Raw genomic sequence first — 22,022 nt, forward strand, 5'->3', positions numbered from 1 at the left:
TGGCATCAGCTGATGCTTCCTTTGGCCGCAAAGTTCTCAGTGCGGCGGTGCCACTAAGGACCCTTGGTTTTTTTATGGGTCCCTGGCTGTTGGTGTTTGCTTTCCTGGGTGGTTGCTCCTGTTGAGCATTGTTTTTTTCTGTTGCCCAGTGGGTTCTCTTACAGTGTCTGTAAGGTTCCTTTCTCTGATATGGGTACGGCGTTGCCTCTTCTACGGTTGCGTCTCCCACCCCTCATGTCTTTATTGCTTTGGGACATCCCAATAGTGATGACTTAGAGGAGGCGGCGACTGTCGGAGGACGTAAGAGAAAACTGAATTTTTGTAAAATCTTACCTGTAAAATTCCTTTCTCTGAGTCCTCCGACAGTCGCCGCCCCCGCCCCTCTATGGGGTTCTTGTTACTTACTGCTATGCTACCAAACTGAGTTGGGAGTGGACACTGCAGGGGGGTATTGACCAGATGGGACAACCCCCAGGGGTGTATACATGCAAATGCCTTTTGTTTTTAACTAAGTCTATATGCCTAGCTACTCCTGCGGAGCAGATGACAATACCCAATAGTGATGACTTAGAGGAGGCGGCGACTGTCGGAGGACTCAGAGAGAGGAATTTTACAGGTAAGATTTTACAAAAATTCCGTTATTGCTCACGCATGCCATGGGTATATCTGTAATTACCCCCCAAAATATATTCTGCTGCTTCTCATGAGTACAGGGATACCACATGTGTGAGACTTTTTGGGAGCCTAGCTGTGTACGGCACCCCGAATACCAATCACCACCTTCAGAATTTCAAAGGGCGTAAATTTCTCATTGCACTTTCTCACTACCTATCACGGTTTTGGAGGCCCTGAAATATCAAACCCTTCAGTTGGGGAGCCCCTGTCTTTAATGAGATAGGAAGAGATGATCCTGTTAATTCCAGAGAAGGAGTTAACCTTTTGTGTGCTGACATGAGGAAGGCCAGGAAAGGAAATATACGGTAAGTAAGGACACAAATTGCTGCTTGGAAATCTCAGTTTCAGTCTCAAAGAAAAGCAAATTAAAATATTAAAATGGTATATTTTAATGATATCAGCTTTTCTGCCTTTTTCATGGCATAGGCTGCCTCAAGTAGATTTTCATTTTGTATAGGTACACAAATAGGGCAGTTTTCAAATTTTTATAACTGAAATAATTTCTTAAAGGTGCTTTTCTAGCCTAAGGCTTAATATTATTATTCTTTCTATACCCAGATGACCAGTGGTATCTCCATGGTGTTGTCAATGCATCAGATGCAGAGTACAAGCTGCTTGAACTGAAATCAGGAGAGAATTACCACGTTCGTCTTTTGGCCTTAAACTACAGTGGCTTTGAAGAGATCTGGATAAATGAAGTGCATACACCAACTATAGGTGAGATACAGACTTTTCTTAAGTTGACAAATTTTATCTTTTTCCTCTGAAATATGTTAGAATAACTGTGAATTATATTTTGATTCTGCATACAGAAGGTGTAGCCAATCTGTATTTATTTAGGAGCAGAGCAGTTTTACCTCTTTATTCCCTATTTTTTTTTTTCACAATAAAAAACTTTATTAAAAAAAGACAAAATTACACTTTCGAACAAAGCTTAACAAATAATAGGACGTGTAATAATGATAAAAGAAAACACTGTTGGGTTGAAGAAATATAGCAAATTTTAGAGTTGCAATAAGTAAACAAAAATGAAATCATGAAAATGTCATATGAGGGTATGTCAAAATTCTGCAGCACCATGACATCAGAAAATTCCAAGGTCGTGAGTCGCAGGGTCCAGTTTTGAGCAAAGTACGACATATCCAAGCACAACGCGAACAGGTTATAATAATGACCAGTGTGTCCCCAGAGATCGGGCAGCTCACCGGAAACACCGGGGGGGGGGGGTAAAGAGGCAAAAGAGAGAGAAAGGGGGAAAAAAGAGCGAATAAAGAAATAAAAAAATAGGGGCTGAGAGTATAGGGGAACGGGGGGACGGGACGGGAGGGATGGGAAGATAAAATAGGGTGTGTGTTTATTCGGCCTGTCAGGCCTTACCCCGATAAAACAAGAGCCCAAGAAGAACAATGCGATGGGATCAAGGTCAAGTTCTTAGGAATATTTAACCATTAGATTTCAAAAGAAGGTAGTCATTCGTAACTGAAAAGGATCGCCAAGGAGACCGGAGCTTATGTAATTTATCGTTTCTTTCAAGTTTCATGCTACTATTTTTTCCATTTCATAAATTTGATCCACTCTAGAAACCCAGGGTGTACGTGTCGAGTTCCAATGGAGAGGAATCAAACTTTTAGCCACCTTTAGTAAGTGTCTAGTTAGTGAAGATTTATGTCTTTTATACGAAAAATGATTGATATGTAGAAGGAATGTAGGGGCATCGAAATCCAGAGGTACATCAGTTATATGTTTGATCCAGTGTGCTACCGCCTTTCAGAAACTCTGAATTTGCGAACAACTCCACCAAAGGTGTAGGAATGTGCCCTGTTCCCTCCCACATCCCACAGGTATCCGTCTGCTGGGGGAACCATTGTTTCAACTTAACCGGGGTCCTGTACCATTGAGATCTCACTTTAAATGCTGTTTCCTTAATTTGTGTGCTGAGGGAACACTTGTGTGTAAAGATACAGGACTTCCACCACTGCTCATTCGCAAAACTTCTGCCTGCGTCTTTCTCCCAAGTTTTTTTGTATACATCTGAAAAGTCAGATGGCATAACATTCAGCCATTTGTAGGCCTGAGTGGTTACAGAGTTATATAGTTAGTGAGGTCGAAAAAAGACATCCGTCCATCCAGTTCAACCTATGATGTGCGTGTGTGTTTGCTGTTAACCGTACATTGTATACCCCTGTATGTTGTGGTCTTTAAGGTGCCCATCTAATAGTTTTTTGAAACTATCGATGCTCCCTGCTGATATGACTGCTTGTGGAAGAGAATTCCACATCCTTACTGCTCTTACATAGTTACATAGTTAGTGAGGTTGAAAAAATACATCAGTCCATCCAGTTCAACCTATGATGTGTGTGTTTGTTTGCTGTTAACCGTACATTGTATACCCCTGTACGTTGTGGTCTTTAAGGTGCCCATCTAATAGTTTTTGAAACTATCAATGCTCCCTGCTGATACGACTGTTTGCGGAAGAGAATTCCACATTCTTACTGCTCTGACAGGGAAGAACCCCCTACATACTTTAAGGTTAAACCGCCTTTCCTCTAGTTTTAGTGAGTGGCCACGTGTCTTATTGTATTCACTTTCTCTGAATAGTTTGTTCCTTATGCTAGGGTCGCCAGAGAGAAGAAGTTCAGTGCTTGTAGTCTTTCCTCATAGCTGATGTCCTCCATTCCCCTAATTATTTTTGTTGCCCTTCTCTGGACTCTTTCCAGTTCCAGCACATCCTTCCTGAGGACCGGTGCTGAACAGCATACTCCAGATGTGGCCGGACCAGATTCTTGTAGAGATGGAGAATAATCTCTTTATTTCTGGAGTGAATCCCCTTTTTTTATACATCCCAGTATTCTGTTGGCTTTGCTTGCAGCGGCTTGGCATTGCATGCCACTGCCAAGCCTGTTGTCTACCAGTACCCCCAGGTCCTTTTCCATCCTAGACTCACCCAGAGGTTCCCCTCCTAGTGAGTAGCTTGCTTTCTGGTTTCTGGTACCCAAGTGCATTACTTTACATTTTTCAACATTAAACCTCATCTGCCATGTAGTTTCCCACCCCGTTATTTTGTTCAAGTCCGCTTGTAAGGTTTCCACATCCTGCATAGAAGATATTGGCATGCTTAGTTTAGTATCATCCGCAAATACTAGATCATTTATGAATAAATTAAACAGGATTGGCCCAAGGACAGAACCCTGGGGGACCCCACTTTCCACACCTGCCCAATCCGAGTACTCCCCATTAATCACCACCCTTTGCACTCTCCCCTGGAGCCAGTTCTCTATCCAGTTACTCACCTTATGGTCCATACCTACCTTCCTTAGTTTGAACAGTAAGCGTTTGTGGGGAACGGTGTCGAAAGTCCAGATACACCACATCCACAGGCTTACCTTTATCTAGGCGGCAGCTCACTTCATCATAGAAGGTTAATAGATAGGTTTGGCAAGAACGATTTTTCATGAATCCATGCTGATTACTACTAATAATACCATTTTCATTACTAAAGTCTTGTATGTGGTCCCTTAACATCCCATCCAAAATCTTGCAGACTACTGATGTTAGGCTGACCGGCCTATAGTTACCCGGGATATATCTTGGCCCATTTTTAAATATTGGTACCACGTTGGCTTTTTTCCAATCAGCTGTCACCATACCCGTCTGTAAACTATCCTTACAGATCATGAATAATGGTCTGGCAATCACCTGGCTGAGCTCTTTAAGAACCCTCGGGTGCAAGCCATCCGGTCATAATAATGTGAACGATATCAAAGTGCTGAAGTGCTAATACATAAATCGACATAGGTGATTAGTGCCAAGTATAAATAATAATAAGTGTTAAAGAACACTATTGATGATGACTGTGGGCAACAGACGGGTTGCATAATGCAGGTGATAAATCAAATCAATATCATGTGCAGGTGAAAGTGATCAATAGTGCAAAATAAATGCTCAATAGTGCAAAATGTAAACCAGCAAACAATGCTGTAAATGCTTATAATAAATAAACGCAAAAACAATAAAAGCATAAAGTCCCAAATAATTGAGTGCACAAACTAAGGTGCTACTAATGACAAGTGAAGAAAATAAAAGTTCATTGGTGATCCAGTGGCTAAGTAAAAAAAAAAAAAAAAAAAAAACACTTCCGGTGACAGCCAGGTGCAATAATTTGTGAGCTGTGAATCCAAATTAAGTGCAATGGCCGCTCACCTCCATTAACACTCAAATGAGCGTTTTGGTATAATCAATCACCATAGGGGGGCTCCAGATATTCTCCAATAATATCAGGGCTTATGGATGTGAAAGGGTCTTCAAGGATATAATGCCCAATAGATATTCCTTTCCCTTCGGCCCCCTGCTTAGCATTCTGTAGTTGAAGTGAAAGCAGAGCAGCTCTCCTACTACACCAGTCACCTTGCTCTGCACTACCATCCTTATCTCCTATAAGTTTGGGGAGTTCAGGAGCTGAATATGAGTGTGACAGCCAGCAACAAAAAGGTGCTTTTAGAAAGTTGCTAGTTTTAATGAAGATCTTATTTAAGCGAGTGTCCCAGGAATCTACTAAGAATATCGATCCTCATCTGCCAGAAGTGATGATCCTTTAGAAGGGAAAGGAATAACTATTGGGCATTATATCCTTGAAGACCCTTTCACATCCATAAGCCCTGATATTATTGGAGAATATCTGGAGGCCCCCTATGGTGATTGATTATACCAAAACGCTCATTTGAGTGTTAATGGAGCGAGTGTCCCAGGAATCTACTAAGAATATCGATCCTCATCTGCCAGAAGTGATGATCCTTTAGTAGATACAGAAATTATAAGAACTATTTTTTGTAATCTTGGAGACTTTCCCTAATTCTTGAATGGCTAATGTCTACATTAATTTGATTTTAGCAAGTTTTGAGTGGTATAGATCGATGTTGAAATTTGGATCTAATTAAAATCCTTTGGGCAAGAAAGTGGACCATATGTTCCTTCTGATCAAGGTGATTGGTCACTATAAATGTTTTGAACTTATTGAGCACTTGTACCCTTGATAATGCATCCAATAATTCTTAACATTTTTGAATATTCAACATTTACAGTATCTCCCAAAAGTGAGTACACCCCCACATTTTTGTAAATATTTTATTATATCTTATACCAAATAAGTTTATCTTGGTCTCATCAGACCACAGAACACGGTTCCAGTAATCCATGTCTTTAGTCTGTTTGTCTTCAGCAAACTGCAGATTTTCTTGTGCATCATCTTAAGAAGATAAGATAATTTTATGCAGTGTGCGGTGTATGGTCTGAGCACTAACAGGCTGACCCCTCCCCACCCCTTCAACCTTTGCAGCAATGCTGGCAGCACTCATATGTATATTTCCCAAAGACAATCTCTAGATATGACGCTGAGCAGGAGCACTCAACTTCTTTGGTTGACCATGGCGAGGCCTGTTCTGAGTGGAACCTGTCCTGTTAAACCGCTGTATGGTCTTGGCCACTGTGCTGCAGCTCAGTTTCAGGGTCTTTGCAATCTTCTTATAGCCTAGGCTCGAGGAACAATTCTTTTTTTTCAGATCCTCAGAGAGTTCTTTGCCATGAGATGCCATGTTGAACTTCCGGTGACCAGGATAAGAGAGAGTAAGCAATAACACCAATTTTAACACACCTGCTCCCCGTTCACACTTGAGACCTTGTAACACTAACGAGTCACATGACACCGGGAGGGAAAATGGCTAATTGGGCCCAATTTAGACATTTTACCTTAGGGGTGTACTCACTTTTGTTACCAACAGTTTAGACATTAATGGCTGTGTGTTGAGTTATTTTGAGGGGACAGCAAATGTACACTGTTATACAAGCGGTAGACTCACTACATTGCATTGTAGCAAAGTGTCATTTCTTTAGTGTTGTCACATGAGAAGATATAATGAAATATTTACAAAAATGTGAGAGGTGTTCTCACTTTTGTGAGATACTGTGTGTGTGTGTGTGTGTGCGTGTGTGTGCGTGTATGTATGTATATGTGTGTGTGTGTGTGTGTGTGTGTATATATTGTGACAGGACGTCAAGTAAATGTGACAGGAAGTCAGGTAAATCTGTGAGTGTTGTCACAGATGGGAGATACAATTCACCAATTACTATAGGGTGTCGGCTGCAGAAGCCAGCAGAAATGTCTAAAGACGTTGAACAGACTTCAGCTGTTCAGAATGAGGAAGTTAAGGCCTCTATCTTTTGTCCAAAGAAGTCTATTGATCCCTGCCTCCTGACGCTGTGTTAGTAGAGGAGGACAGTCAGATGGGTGCCTTCTGAAGCTGTGTGAGCATGGGAGAGGAATACCTCCTGGAGGGTACAAAGTCTGAAGACTTCTCAAGGTGAGGTCATGGACATTTTCTGGGTGAAGAAAAACAAAGGAATGTTTATATGTGAAAAGAAAATGAATGGACTATTTGGACTATTGATGGTTTGCTGTAGGATCAGCAAAGTCTGCCCAACAGTAGGTTGGGGCAGACTCTTAGGTAGGTTCCTGTGTGTGAGAAGGTAGCCGCCCACAGTGGCAAGGATTTATTTTATTTTATGTTTATTTTGAAGTATGCTGTTTTTGATGCTTGCACTTGTGTGAAGAGAAAAATTGCAAGAATAAAACTATACACTGTTGTTTGCAACCAATTCTCGGCTATCTCCCTGTGTAACGAACCCCCAAAGGGGTCATCCACACCCACCACCGAGCTAATCCCTCACAATATATATATATATAGATATATCTATATATATATCTATATATAGATATATATATATATTAAGCTCCCCCACCCTCTTTTTAGGTACTATCCACTTCATAATCATTGATTCTGCCCATTAGATTACACACTCACTGCCCATTTTTGATTATTTATACTATGAAATTTTCTATACTGTAAAGATGCAGGTGTGCAGTCTCCCTCATCTCCTGGCACAGTCATCCGTCTGGCCTCCTGTAAGTCTCAAATGGAAACACCTCTCTGGGTGTACGGTTGGGGTGCCCAGGGAAACAATTGCTTTTCGTTGCTCTGGTCTATGTTTGTTATCCCAGAGACATAAAGTAATTATATCATGCATATACATTCAGTGCAATTTGGGATTAGATGTTATATCAGATATTTGATAGAGTATTATGTGATGACCTAATACTATATGCTCTTTGATTTAGATTAGAGATTGACCGATTATCGGCAACACCGAAATATCGGGGGCCGATATGCACTCCCCGATATATCGGAATCGGCCTTTGGATTTACCGATATTGCCGATATTTTCGCTACGTCATTGCGTATGTTGTGCGCACACGTTCTGCCTTCTAACACCGCTTCCCACGCGGCCCATACGTGACGTAATTTCACCGCACGCTGCACACATTCTCTGCCTTAAGACTGCCTCCCATGCCTCAGACAGCCTCGTGTGCAGCCAGCTGCAGTCCGGTCTGGTCACGGTGCTCACGGTGCCATCCATCCACCCACAGGCCCTGGCCTCAGCCACCCACCAAAGGGTGCCAGCCCACAGCCATCCGACCCACAACAGAACAGGGTGCCAGCCGGCCAGCATCCAGCCACCCACCCCACAACAGGGTTCCATCGAGGAAGAAAACCAGGCACCCAGATGACACCAAGCAAGCCACCCGCCACCGTGACCAGTGACCACACAGTGTTCCAGCAAGCCAGCCACCCACAACAGGCCAGGGTGAGTGACACCAAGCAAGCCACCCACCCAACAGGGTGACCCCAAGCCAGCCACCCACCACAGTGTTCCAGCAAGCCAGCCACCCACCACAGTGTTCCAGCAAGCCAACCACCAACCACAGTGTTCCAGCAAAACAGCCACCCACCACAGTGTTCCAGCAAGCCAGCCACCCACAACAGGGTGACACCAAGCCAGCCAGCCACCACAGTGTTCCTGCAAGCTAGCCACCCACAAAAGGGTGACACCAAGCCAGCTTCCCACCACAGTGTTCCTGCAAGCCAGACACCCATAACAGGGTGACACCAAGCCAGCTACCCACCACAGTGTTCCTGCAAGCCAGCCACCCACAACAGTGTGACACCAAGCCAGCCACCTACCACAGTGTTCCTGCAAGCCAGCCAGCCACCACAGGGTGACACCAAGCCAGCCACCCACCCACCACAGTATTCCAGCAAGCCAGCCACCCACAAAAGGGCGATACCAAGCCAGACACCCACCACAGTGTTCCTGCAAGCCAGCCACCACCCACAGTGTTCCAGCAAGACAGCCACCCACTACAGGGGGACACCAAGCCAGCCACCCACCACAGGGTGACACCAAGCCAGCCACCCACCACAGTGTTCCTGCAAGCCAGCCACCCACAACAGGGTGACAACAAGCCAGCCACCCACCACAATGTTCCTGCAAGCCAGCCACCCACAACTGGGTGACACCAAGCCAGCCACCCACCACAGTGTTCCAGCAAGCAAGCCACCCACAACAGGGTGACACCAAGCCAGCCACCCACCCACCGCAGTGTTCCTGCAAGCCAGCCACCCACAACAGGGTGACACCAAGCCAGCCACCTACCACAGTGTTCCTGCAAGCAAGCCACCCCTAACAGGGTGACACCAAGCCAGCCACTCACCACAGTGTTCCTGCAAGCCAGCCACCCACAACAGGGTGACACCAAGCCAGCCACCCACCACAGAGTTCCTGCAATCCAGCCACCCCCAACAGGGTGACACCAAGCCAGCCACCTGGCCACCACAGTGTTCCAGCAAGCCAGCCAGCCACCCACAACAGGGTGCCAGCAAGCAAGCTACCCACACTGCCAGGCGTCAGCCACCGACCCACAACAGGGTGCCAGCCAGCCACCCAAACTGCCAGGCGTCAGCCACTGACCCACAAGGGTGCCAGCAACTCAGCAAGCCACCCACACTGCCAGGCATCAGCCACCGACCCACAACAGGGTGACAGCAGCCAGCCACCCCAAAACAGGGGGCCAGCAAGCAAGCCACCAACACTGCCAAGCACCAGCCACCAACCCACAACAGGGTGCCAGCAAGCAACCCACACTGCCAGGCGTCAGCCACCAACCCACAACAGGGTGCCAGCAAGCAACCCACACTGCCAGGCATCAGCCACCAACCCACAACAGGGTGCCAGCAAGCAACCCACACTGCCAAGCGTCAGCCACCAACCCACAACAGGGTGCCAGCAAATTCAGCAAGCCATTTTTTAAATCTTTTTTGTGTCTTTCAAATTGAAATTGAGATGGACGAGGAGAGAAGTAAAAGTGTGGTCTGGGACTATTTCTCGTCTCAACCTTCTCCAGGAAATGCAACAGTGTGCAACACATGTCCAAACAATATAAGCATGGGATCAATAACTGCAAAAAACAAAATACGTCAAATCTTTGGGCCCATCTAAGAGTTCATCTTATTAAATTATATCATGCAGCACAGAAAAAACAAAATGAATATCAATGAGATTTTGAAATACATCCTCCACTATCCCAGGCAACAATAACAGATATGTTTCTGAAAAAAAAAAACAGGTGTCATTATCTAGATTCAGATGGAAGATCCCAACTGCTGGGCAGAGTAATCACAGAGATGATTGTCACTGATAACCAGCCATTTACAATGGTGTCTGACTCAGGATTTAAGCAGTTGATGTCCATACTTGAGCCAAGCTATACACTGAAGAGTGAGACATTTTATCGAACAGAAATGCTGGGAAATATTCACCAAAAGGCCGTTGACAAAGTAAAGGATATGCTGCAACCAGAGAATGCTGGCAACTCACTCTCATTCACGACTGACTGCTGGTCAGGACAAACAGAGTCAGAGTCACTATTGATTCTTACATGCCACTTCATTGACAGCGGATGGAAAAAAGCAATTGGTGTTGAATACAAAAGTGATGCAAGGATCCCGCACTGAGTACAGTAGAGAAATGTTTCTAGGCATGCTTGAAGTCTGGGGAATCAACAAAGACAGTGATGCTTGTGCTACTTTGAGACAGTGGAGCAAACCTGTGGAAAGGAATGAGGCTTGATGATATGTCATACCCCAGTGTCATGGCACACAACACCCTCCAACTTTCAAATGATGGTCTGTCAAGCCAAAGAGCTTTGATTGATCTATGTTTTGAGAAGCATGAAGAGATTAAAAATGTTGTGCTTGCAAGTCTTTTGAATCCTCAATACAAGAACAATGCTTTCTCTTTTGATGATGTATTGGCAAAGGCAAAACAATGGCTGACAGAAGATATTCAACAGGAGGTTCCTGCCAAAAAGACAGATCACTTTTTTTATAATATGAAAGAGCAGCATGCTGCAAAAACAAAAAAATGTCCAAAATACGTCAACGAACAGAACAGAATCTTCTTCATCGTGGTCGAATTGATCAGGACATTTTCAGTGTTTTATTAGGGCCTCATGCCGAGGATTCAAATTCTTCTGAATCTGCAATAATGAGCCTGGATGATGAACTTCATCTCTATTTGAAGGAACCAGTAATTGACAGAAGTGATCCTTTTCAGTGGTGGAAAGAAAATGAGGCACGCTTCAAAAGACTTGCTTCCCATGCTAGAAGATACCTCTCTCTCTCTCTCTCTCTATCTCTCTCTCTCTCTCTCTCTCTCTCTCTCTGCTCCTCTGTCCTCCTCTCCTCCTGAGCATGTTTATGAAGTGGCAGCATTATATGAACAAAACAGAGGCACTTTAACAGGTGACCATGGACATGCTGAAATGTTCTGCTTTCTGCATATTGTTCTACTTAACTGGGAGTATTAAAAAGAGTAGTGTCCACTCAAATCCACTGTCTAGCTGTTGCCTAGCTTTTTTCTAGCAGTTTAGCACTGACTGCAGTAGTTGCAGTGAGTGCCCTACTGCAGCAGTAGTCCGCTGACTCCAATCCACTGTCTAGCTGTTGTCTAGCCTTTTTTCTAGCAGCTTTGCACTGACTGCACTGCAGTAGTGATTTAAAATTATTGCAGTGAGTGAGTGCACTACTGCAGCATTATGCATTAATGTACAATCAGAATGATTTGAAACTTAATGTCCCTGCAATTGAAGTTTTCCTATCAGTTCTCATGCAGTTAAGGTGTGAAGAACGAGCCCTTAATGTTAAAATTGTTAATAAATAATGTTCAGTAACAGATTTGTGTCGAAATTTGTGTTTATTTTGCAAAATTTTAAATGTACAAAAATATTGGCCAATATCAGCTGATACCGATATGCGATCGGCAAAATATTGGTATCGGTATCAGCAACGAAAAAAACTATATCGGTCGATCACTAATTTAGATACCCCTGATACCCCCTGAGGAAGATTATAATTGTTGCTTACCGTTATGGAAATTATTGGAGTTTGGAGCATAGAAATTCGCTCTTGTAGAAAAGCGCACTTGTGGATATTAATATGTGCCAAGCGCCATTAATCCCTTGTACTGAAAAGTACAATGTACAGCTCTTGTGTATAAAGTTATCCTAGCGCGCTCAGGTGACAAAGAAAGAGACAGGTGCTGTATCACAGAGAGAGGTGCTGTATCACGTCGATATCTTTAGGAGCCGTCCTGCTTAAGGCAGCGATCTGGTTTATTTTATAGTCAGAGAACAAAGGGGGTTTACAGGGGTGGTGGCGTCAACACAATCAATTACAGACATGTATACTTTCAAAAGTACAATAGGAAAGGGGAGTGTATGTTTATGGAGAAACACGGCCTTGTGCATGAGTTTTCCAACTGTGAAATAAAAGCGAAACACTATCGTGGATTCTCATGGACTCAGCAACGCTAATTCACAAGCATGCACTCCCATCATAACCTGTTACAGTGAATCCTATATTATATAGTTCATAAAAAACATATTTGATAGTGATTATCCTACTATTCCAGTAAATGTGACGATATTTGCAAAGGAAAATAGCAGCAGTATTTCAATCATGCGGATGAAGCATACTAGAAAGCTACCAGCCATTATTCCAGTAAAAGGGCAGATATTTATCAAAACGATAATAATTCCACATCACAAAAATTTCTCCGCCAGTGAATACCAGGTCCCCGGCTGGCTGATATACATTTGTGCAGTGGAGTTCGCCTTGCACTGCCATAGATCCGGACCAGCACCGCTGATAGGGATGATCAGGCTACAAGTAGCGTGCAGTCTCCAATTAATGGAAGTTTTCCACAACTACAGGTCATTCCTCAATGCCAGTTAAAACCATAGTCGATGTGCATAGTGATTACCGGTAAACTGACAATGGGAGATATAATGGCAATTTAACTAAAAACTAGAGTTGAGCGAACACCTGGATGTCCGGGTATGGCGGGTCCGGGCCGAACTTGAAAAAAAAGTCCGGGTTCATGACTAACTTTACCCCGAACCCCATTGAAGTCAATGGAGACCCAAACTTTTGAGCACTAAAATGGCTCTAAAACAAACATGGATAGGGCTAGAGGGCTACAAATAGCAGCAAAATCATCTTAAGAGCATGGCAAGTGCTCTGCAAACAAATGTGGATAGGGAAATAACTTAAAATAACATAAAAAACATAAAAATAAAAAATAGTCATCTTGAATGATGTAGGAGGAGGACGAGGCCCATATGGAGTAGGAGGTTGAGGTGGCGAAGGATATGGTGGTGTAGGTGGAAACGGCGGCGGAGGAGGAGGACGAGGCCCATATGGAGTAGGAGGTTGAGGTGGCGGTGGATGTGGCGGTGTAGGTGGAAGCAGCGGTGGAGGAGGATGAGGTAGCCAACACTGGTTTTTGTTTTTAATTTCTTTTTAAATTAGGGTACACCCCAAAAGAGTGAGAAAGATCAAAAATACAACAATGGCTGGATAAGGCCGATATACATGTCTATTTTGCATAAGATACGGACAAGTCCTGTGGGATCCATGCCTGGTTCATTTTAATGAACGTGAGCTTGTCCACATTGGCTCTGGACAGGCGGCTGTGCTTGTCTGTGATAACGCCCCCAGCCATGCTAAATACACGTTCAGGTAATACACTGGCTGCAGGGCAGGCCAGCACCTCCAAGGCGTAAAGGGCAAGCTCAGGCCATGTGCCCAATTTGGAAACCCAGAAGTTGAAGGGGGCAGACCCGTCATTCAGTACGTGTATAGTATGTAAGGAATGGTAAGGAACTGTATATGGTATATGGTAAGGAACGGTGACGGTGGCGGGGGGGCTTTTTTCCCCCTTCTGGGTTGAGTCTGGGTTGTGGGCCGGGCTCTCACAAAGCTGTCTAAGCTGTTGACAAAGCTGTTGCCAGGGAATGGGATTCAGAAAAGCCTGTGGTGTATGTGCCCCTGGAGTGGCAGTCCAGGGGTGCCATAATTCACGGTGGAAGGCAACACTATGAGTATGGCACCAAGGACACTGCACTTCCTACACACGTTTTTCACACCTGCCTCTAGGGCTGGGCCTTTTGGTCAGGAGTAAGGACCAGAGAAATTTTTTATTCCTGGCCGAAGGGCCTGCCATAGTATTGCAACGTGGCACTAACCTTGCATTTCTCCACTATCCCTTTCCCCACTTTTATGTGTTGTGTGTCTCAGGTATTGTATTTTTTATTGTGGCAGTACACTTTATTTTGCACAGCGTAATTAGTAGGGTGTAGGTCTTTGGGCCTGTCCCTGAAAGTCTTGGGAGGGGGTGGATATGGCCTTCTGGCTTGGTTTGCCCTCTCTCATGGGGTCTATCTTCGGAAGAGCCCCACCTAGTACTTGGGGTGGTTTGTTTCAGCAGACCTCCTAAAGAACGGGGCTGCCTGGTTCTGGCCAGGTTAGCCAGTGTAAGTACCCCAGTCCCTGTCAGGAGCCTTGCGCCCGGGGGGATCAGGGTCAAGGACCATGTGTACACCCTGTGCACTTTTTGTGTTTTACTTTTTTGGTGTGAACTTTTTTATGCACCCACCGGGTGATAGTCTGAATGTGTTCACACACCACGGGCTTAAAAAAAAAAAACAGCTGGTTGTCCTGGTTGTTGTGGCGTGCTGACAAAGCTTTTCCACATTTCATACATGCTAACCTTGCCTTATGAGGTGCTGGTGGGGCCCTGGCTGCATTGGCGACCTCCTCCTCCTTCTCTGCCTTCGCCTTGTGCTTCCACTGTGCCCCCCACTGTCAGGTGCGAATGCCACCAGCATTCACAGCATTCTAAACCTTTTGGCTAAGATCAAGTGTAGTATCTGTTGTTATCAGTTATCTGGGTTCCACCCTGCTGTGCACATGGTTCCTCCTCCTGCATCTCCTCCTCATCCTCCACCTCATCCTCCACCTCATCATCCTCCAGAACTGTGCCCTTGCTGGACAATTGTGTACCTGGCGTTTGTGGGTGCAGGAACCCACCCTCGGAGCCACTTGTGAATGGCTGCTCTGAAAGCCTTGGAAATGATCACTGCTCTGGATGCAGAGGTGGTAGAGCATGAGGATGAGGAAGCAGAGTAGAAGGAGTTAGCAACAGTAGGCAAACTGAAGCGCCCTGCAATCCTCGGTGGTCAGAGATGCGCCAAACAAATTTAAAGGGTGTATCTCACAGTAACATAATCAGCAAATGCTGCAAAATTATTAATTTTCCCCTAAATGGGTATTTATTGAATAGCAGAATAGAACAACAGTATCCAAAGGGTGTATCTCACACGTACAGATACAGACAAAGCCGCAATTTAATATCTTTCTGTCCCCTAAATGGGTGTTTATTGAATAGCAGAATAGAACAACAGTATCTAAAAGGGTGTATCTCACACGTACAGATATACACTAGGCCGCAATTTAATATTTTTTCCCTAAATGGGTGTTTATTAACCACTTGCCTACAGTGCACTTTCACCCCCTTCCTGCCCAGACCGATTTTCAGCTTTCAGCACTCTCACACTTTGAATGACAATTACTATTGTCATGCAACACTGTACCCATAAAAAATTTGTGTCCTTTTTTTCACACAAATAGAGCTTTCTTTTGATGGTATTTAACCACTTAAGCCCCAGAAGATTTTACCCCCTTCCTGACCAGGGCCTATTTTGCGATTCGGCCCTGCGTGACTTTAACGGACAATTGCGCGGTCGTGCGACGCTGTACCTAAACGAATTTGACGTCCTTTTTTTCCCACAAACAGAGCTTTCTTTTGGTGGTATTTGATCACCTGTGCGATTTTTTGATCATGCACTATAAACAAAAAAAGAGCGTCAATTTTGCAAAAAATAACTATTTTTCACATTTTTTTATATGAAATTCCCAAAAAAATGTAAAAATCAAAATTTTTTAACATTTTCGGCCAATTTGTTTTATGCTACATGTTTGGTAAAAAAATCGCAAAAAGCGTATTTTGATTGGTTTGCGCAAAAGTTATCGCGTTTACTAACAAAGGGAAAGATTTTTGTCATTTTTTTTTAACGCGTAATGGCGACGATTTGCGATTTTCTTTTGCGGTACTGCGACAATGCGGTGGACAGATCGGACCCTTGACTGACATTTTTGACACTTTTGGGGTTACCAGTGACATTTCTACAGTAATCAGTGCTATACATATGCACTGTTACTGTAAAATTACACTGGCAGTGAAGGGGTTCACTTTTTTTGAGAGGGAGGGGTGGTGTGTCTCCCTAGGGGCTTGATTCTAACTGTGATTGGCTGTGGCTTGAGCTGTAGAAACAGTGATCAACGGTCCTACATAGTAGAACCGTATGATCACTGTTTCTACACAGGGGAGAATGACAGGCGGCTTGTTTACACTAGCCGCCTGCTTTTCTCCCTCTGCAGCGACGATCGCCGAGTGACACACGCACGGGTGGGTCCGTGACCACGCGGGAGCGCGCCTCCGGGGGCACGCGCTCGCTCCCTAGACCCTCACAGGCTAGCGACGTAGATCTACGTCACTCTGCCTGTGAGGGGCTGACTGCCGACGTAAATAGTCGTGCGGCAGTCGGCAAGGGGTTAATCACTACTGGGTTTTTTATTTTTTGTGCTATAAATAAAAAAAGACTGAAAATATTGTGAAAAAAATGCATTTTTCTTTGTTTCTGTCATAAAATTTTGCAAATTAGTCATTTTTCTTCACAAATTTTGGCCAAAATTTATTCTGCTACTTATCTTTGGTAAAAATAACCCAAATAAGTGTATATTATTTGGTCTTTGTGAAAGTTCTAGAGTCCACAAGTTATGGCGCTAATCATTGAAAATTGACCACACTTGATCACACCTGATGTACTGAAGGCCTATCTCATTTCTTGAGACACTAAAAAGTCAGGAAAGTACAAATACCCCCCAAATGACCCCTTTTTGGAAAGTAGACATTCCAAGGTATTTAATAAGGGGCATGGTGAGTTTTTTGAAGTTGTAATTTTTTCCCACAATTCTTTGCAAAATTAAGATTTTTTTTTTTTTTTTTTACAAATTGACGTATTAACAGGTTATTTCTCTCACACAGCATATATATATACTTGCAACTACACCCCAAAACACATTCTACTACTCCTCCTGAGTATGGCGATACCACATGAGTGAGACTTTTTCACAGCCTAGCCACATACAGAGGCCTAACATTTAAGTAGCACCGTCCGGCATTCTAGGAGCATAAATTACACATATAATTTCCTGACAACCTATCGCACTTTTGAAGGCCCTAAAGCACCAGGACAATGAAAACCCCCATAAAATGACCCCATTTTGGAAAGAAAACACCCCAACGTATAATTTTTGAGGCATATTGAGTCTTTTGAACGTGTCATTTTTTCCACAAGTTTTTGGAAACTGTGGAAAGAAAATGAAAACGCATTTTTTTTTACACAAAGCTGTCCATTTATGCAATATTTCTAACACATAGCATGTACATAGCAAAAATTTCACCCCAAAATACATTCTGCTATTCCTCCTGATTATGTCAATACCACATGTGTGAGACTTTTTCACAGCCTGGCCCCATACAGAGACCTAACATCCAAGTAGCACCGTCCGGCATTCTAGGAGCACAAATTTCACATATAATTTCCTGACAACCTATCGCACTTTTGAAGGCCTTGGAGCATGGAAACCCCCATAAAATGACCCTATTTTGGAAAGCAAACAGCCCAACGCATAATTTTTGAAGCATAATGAGTCTTTTGAATATGTCATTTTTTTCCCACAAGTTTTTGGAAAATGTGGAAAGAAAATGAAAACGCATTTTTTTTACACAAAGCTGTCCATTTATGCAATATTTCTAACACATAGCATGTACATAGCAAAAATTTCACCCCAAAATACATTCTGCTATTCCTCCTGAGTATAGCGATAGCACGTGTGTGACACTTTTACACAGCTTAGCCACATACAGAGGCCTAACATCCAAGTAGCACTTTACACAAAGTTGTCGCTTTATCCACTTTAAGACTGGGCCTATTTTTGACACTTGGTGTTTACAAGCTTAAATCATTTTTTTTGCTAGAAAACTACTTAGAACCCCCAAACATTATATTTTTTTTTTAGCAGAGACCCTAGAGAATAAAATGGAGATCGTTGCAATATTTTTTATCACACCATATCTGCGCAGCAGTCTTCCAAATGCAATTTTTTGGAAAAAAATTCACTTTTTTTAATTAAAAAATAAGAAAACAGTAAATTTAGCCCAATTTTTTTCCATAATGTGAAAGATAATGTTACGCCGAGTAATTAGATACCCAACATGTCATGCTTCAAAATTGCGCACGCTCACAGAATGGTGCCAAACATTGGTACTTAATAATCCCCATAGGCAACATTTTAAAAATTTCTACAGGTTACCAGCTTAGAGTTACAGAGGAGGTCTAGGGCTCAAATTATTGCTCTCGCTCTAACGATCGCAGCCACATGTGTGGTTTGAACACCGTTTACATATGTGGGTGGGACTTGCGTATGCATTCACTTCTGCTAACGGGGACAGGGCGCTTTAATTTTTTTATTTTTTTTTCCTATTTATTTTATTTATTATTTTTTTATTTTTACACAGTTTAAAAAAAAATGTTTTGATCATTTTTATTCCTATTACAAGGAATGTAAACATCCCTTGTAATAGAAATAGGCATGACAGGTCCTCTTTATTGTGGGATCTGGGGTCAAAAAGACCTCAGACCTCACAACTACACTAAAAAAGAAAAAAAAAAATTGTTGAAAAAGAAAAAAAAAAAAGCGGCCCTTTAAACCGGTTGCTAGGCAACGACTTTTGACGTAGCTCCGGTCCTCCAAGACCATAGAGTTGAGTGAGGGCCATCTTGGCCTCACTCGACTTCCTGTCTCTGAGGATCCAGGACCGGATAGTTTTCCCCGCTGCCGGCAGGTTCGGTAAGCTGGGAAAACGTCTGGGACGCGGCGGGAGGGGGGACACCTCTTCCCCTGCACCGCAAGGGTAATTCTGCGGTGAATCCGCCACTGGGACCACCCTTATCTGAAAGCCGATCGCCCGCCGTTTATAAAAATCCTGGGATTATGGCAGTTATCTGCTGCCATAACCTCAGTATTTAGCTTTTAATGGCCAATGTATATAGTCGTTAGTCGGTCAGTAAGTGGTTGCATGTATATAGCAAAAATTGCACCCCAAAATACATTCTATAAAGGAAAATGTACAGGAATAGTCCGAGTCCATCTCCGATCCGCTACTATTAGCGATTTCGAATTCCGAATCGGATTCTGAATTTGATTCGGATACTGATGAGAGCTCCCCACTGCTCTCATCAGTCATGGAGAGGACCTAAAGGGCCTCCTCGCTGCTGTACATCCTTTTTGACATGCTGGCTGTGATGGGCTGTGCGAAGGGTGACGGTTGACTGTGGATGATCACTGATGGGTGGCAGGTGACTGATAGGTGGCAGGTGACGGTCACTGATGGGGTGACAGATGACGATGATTGATGGGGTGACAGGTGACGGTCACTGATGGGGTGACAGGTGACGGTCACTGATGGGGTGACAGATGACGATGACTGATGGGTTGACAGATGACGATGACTGATGGGGTGACAGATGACGATGACTGATGGGTTGACAGATGACGATGACTGATGGGGTGACAGGTAATGATGACTGATGGGGTGACAGGTGACGATGACTGATGGGGTGACAGATGACGATGACTGATGGGGTGACAGGTGACGATGACTGATGGGGTGATAGGTAACGATGACTGATGGGGTGACAGGTGACGATGATTGATGGGGTGACAGATGACGGTCACTGATGGGGTGACAGGTGACGATGATTGATGGGGTGACAGATGACGATCACTGATGGGGTGACAAGTGACAATGATTGATGGGGTGACAAGTGACGATCACTGATGGGGTGACAAGTGACGATGATTGATAGGGTGACAGGTGACGGGCGATGGTCACCGATGGGTGACAGGTGACGGGCGATGGTGCACGGCGGTACTGATGGCAGTCTCTGGTGACAGGTGCACTTTAGGCTACATTCACATGTGGGCGTAGTGGATCAGGGCAGAATCACCGCAATTCTGCCTGCATTCCGGAAATCATTGCAAATGATCGTGGGACGCCTGTGCGTTGCCCGTGACTTGCAATAGCGCCCCAAACGCTGTGCGATGTTGCCGCGATTTCCGCCTGCCGAATCACGGCAACATCGGGCAAACAACGCATGACGCCCCAAAGAAGCTCTTGTACCTTTTTTGGGCGTCATGCGTTGCTTGCGCGATGTTACCGTGATTCGGCAGGCGGAAATCGCGGCAACATCGCACAGCGTTTGGGGCGCTATTGCAAGTCACGGGCAACGCACAGGCGTCCCACGATTTGCAATGATTTCCGGATCGCCACGATTCTGCCCGCAATCGCTACGCTCACATGTGAACGTAGCCTTATGGGTGTCAATTTCTGGGCACTGATGAGGTGACTGTTGGGTGACAGGTGCAATTGGGGGGGGGGCTGAGGACTGCGTGGGGACCGTTATTTTTGTGCTTTTACTTTTACAGGTGTACAGAGCAGTAACTCACTGTTTCTGGCTCTGCTCTCCTCACACTGTGTGTGAGGGGAGAAGAGCTAGTAACAGTGAGTTACTGCTCTGTGTTTACATTTTGTGATCGGCTGTGAATGGATTCACAGCCGATCACATAGTAAACAGCCACTGTCAGTGACTGTTCACTACTGCCGGTGACTAGCTGTGTTCCTAGGGAACACAGAGCCACCGACATGACACGCATGCGCAGTCTTCCTCTGGGCTTTCCTATTGTGATCGGATGTGTGATTGGAACACAGCCGATCACGTGGGAAACAGCCAATGGGCATTGCTGTTTCCCCCCTGCCAGTGACACGCTGTGTCCCGGGGACACGCCAACACCGGCAGTGCAGGGCGGCGCGCACACGATCGCGCGCCTGCCCTGCCTGAATGGGCCGATGTCATATGACGTCCGCCCAGAACAATGGCCGCACCGTCCCGCAGTCATTTGACGGTGGGCGGGCGGCAAGTGGTTAAATAGCGGAATAGAACAACAGTATACAACGGGTGTATCTCACACATACAGATACAGACTAGGCCGCAATTTAATATTTTTTCCCTAAATGGGTGTTTATTGAATAGCGGAATAGAACAACAGTATCCAATGGGTGTATCTCACACGTACAGATACAGACTAGGCCGCAATTTAATATTTTTTCCCTAAATGGGTGTTTATTGAATAGCGGAATAGAACAACAGTATCCAATGGGTGTATCTCACAGTAACATATGCAGACTAGGCCGCAATTAACTTTTTATCCCCTAAATGGGTTTTTATTGCAAAAGCGGAATACAACAGTATGCAATGGGTGTATCTCACTGTACCATATGCAGACTAGGCTGCAATTAACTTTTTTTTCCCCTAAATGGGTTTTTATTGCAATGCGCAATACAACAGTATGCAATGGGTGTGGGTGTATCTCACTGTAACATATGCAGACTAGGCCGCAATTAACTTTTTATCTCCTAAATGGGTTTTTATTGCAAAGCGGAATACAACAGTATGCAATGGGTGTATCTCACTGTACCATATGCAGACTAGGCCGCAATTAACTTTTTTTTCCCCTAAATGGGTTTTTATTGCAAAGTGGAATACAACAGTATGCAATGGGTGTATCTCACTGTACCATATGCAGACTAGGCTGCAATTTATTTTCCCCTAAATGGGTTTTTATTGCAAATTGGAATACAACCACAGTATGCAATGGGTGTATCCCACTGTAACGTATGAATGAAAATTTGAAAAATAATTGTCCACTTAATTGGTGCTTGTTGAATTGCAGATTTGAAATGCAGTGTCTAAACGCTGTAAGTCACAGTAAAATATGAAGGAAAAAAGTTTTTTTCTTTTTTAAATGCAGATTAAGCAGACACATATGCACTCAGCTTGCATGAAATGGCCGCTACACACCGCACACCTAACA

At 44.2% G+C, this 22,022-nt stretch overlaps 1 protein-coding gene across 1 annotated transcript in view; it reads left to right on the plus strand.

Annotated features, from left to right (window-relative positions):
- Positions 1 to 22,022, plus strand: part of L1CAM (L1 cell adhesion molecule) — a 1,053,451-nt gene that overhangs the window by 897,416 nt on the left and 134,013 nt on the right. The window contains exon 23 of the mRNA XM_082263926.1: positions 1,234 to 1,392. Within this exon, the coding sequence (XP_082120052.1) occupies positions 1,234 to 1,392 (159 nt within the window). The remainder of the gene's footprint in view (positions 1 to 1,233; positions 1,393 to 22,022) is intronic.

This window comes from Pelophylax lessonae (genome assembly GCF_965119305.1).
Source record: "Pelophylax lessonae genome assembly, chromosome: 7".
Taxonomy (NCBI): domain Eukaryota; kingdom Metazoa; phylum Chordata; class Amphibia; order Anura; family Ranidae; genus Pelophylax; species Pelophylax lessonae.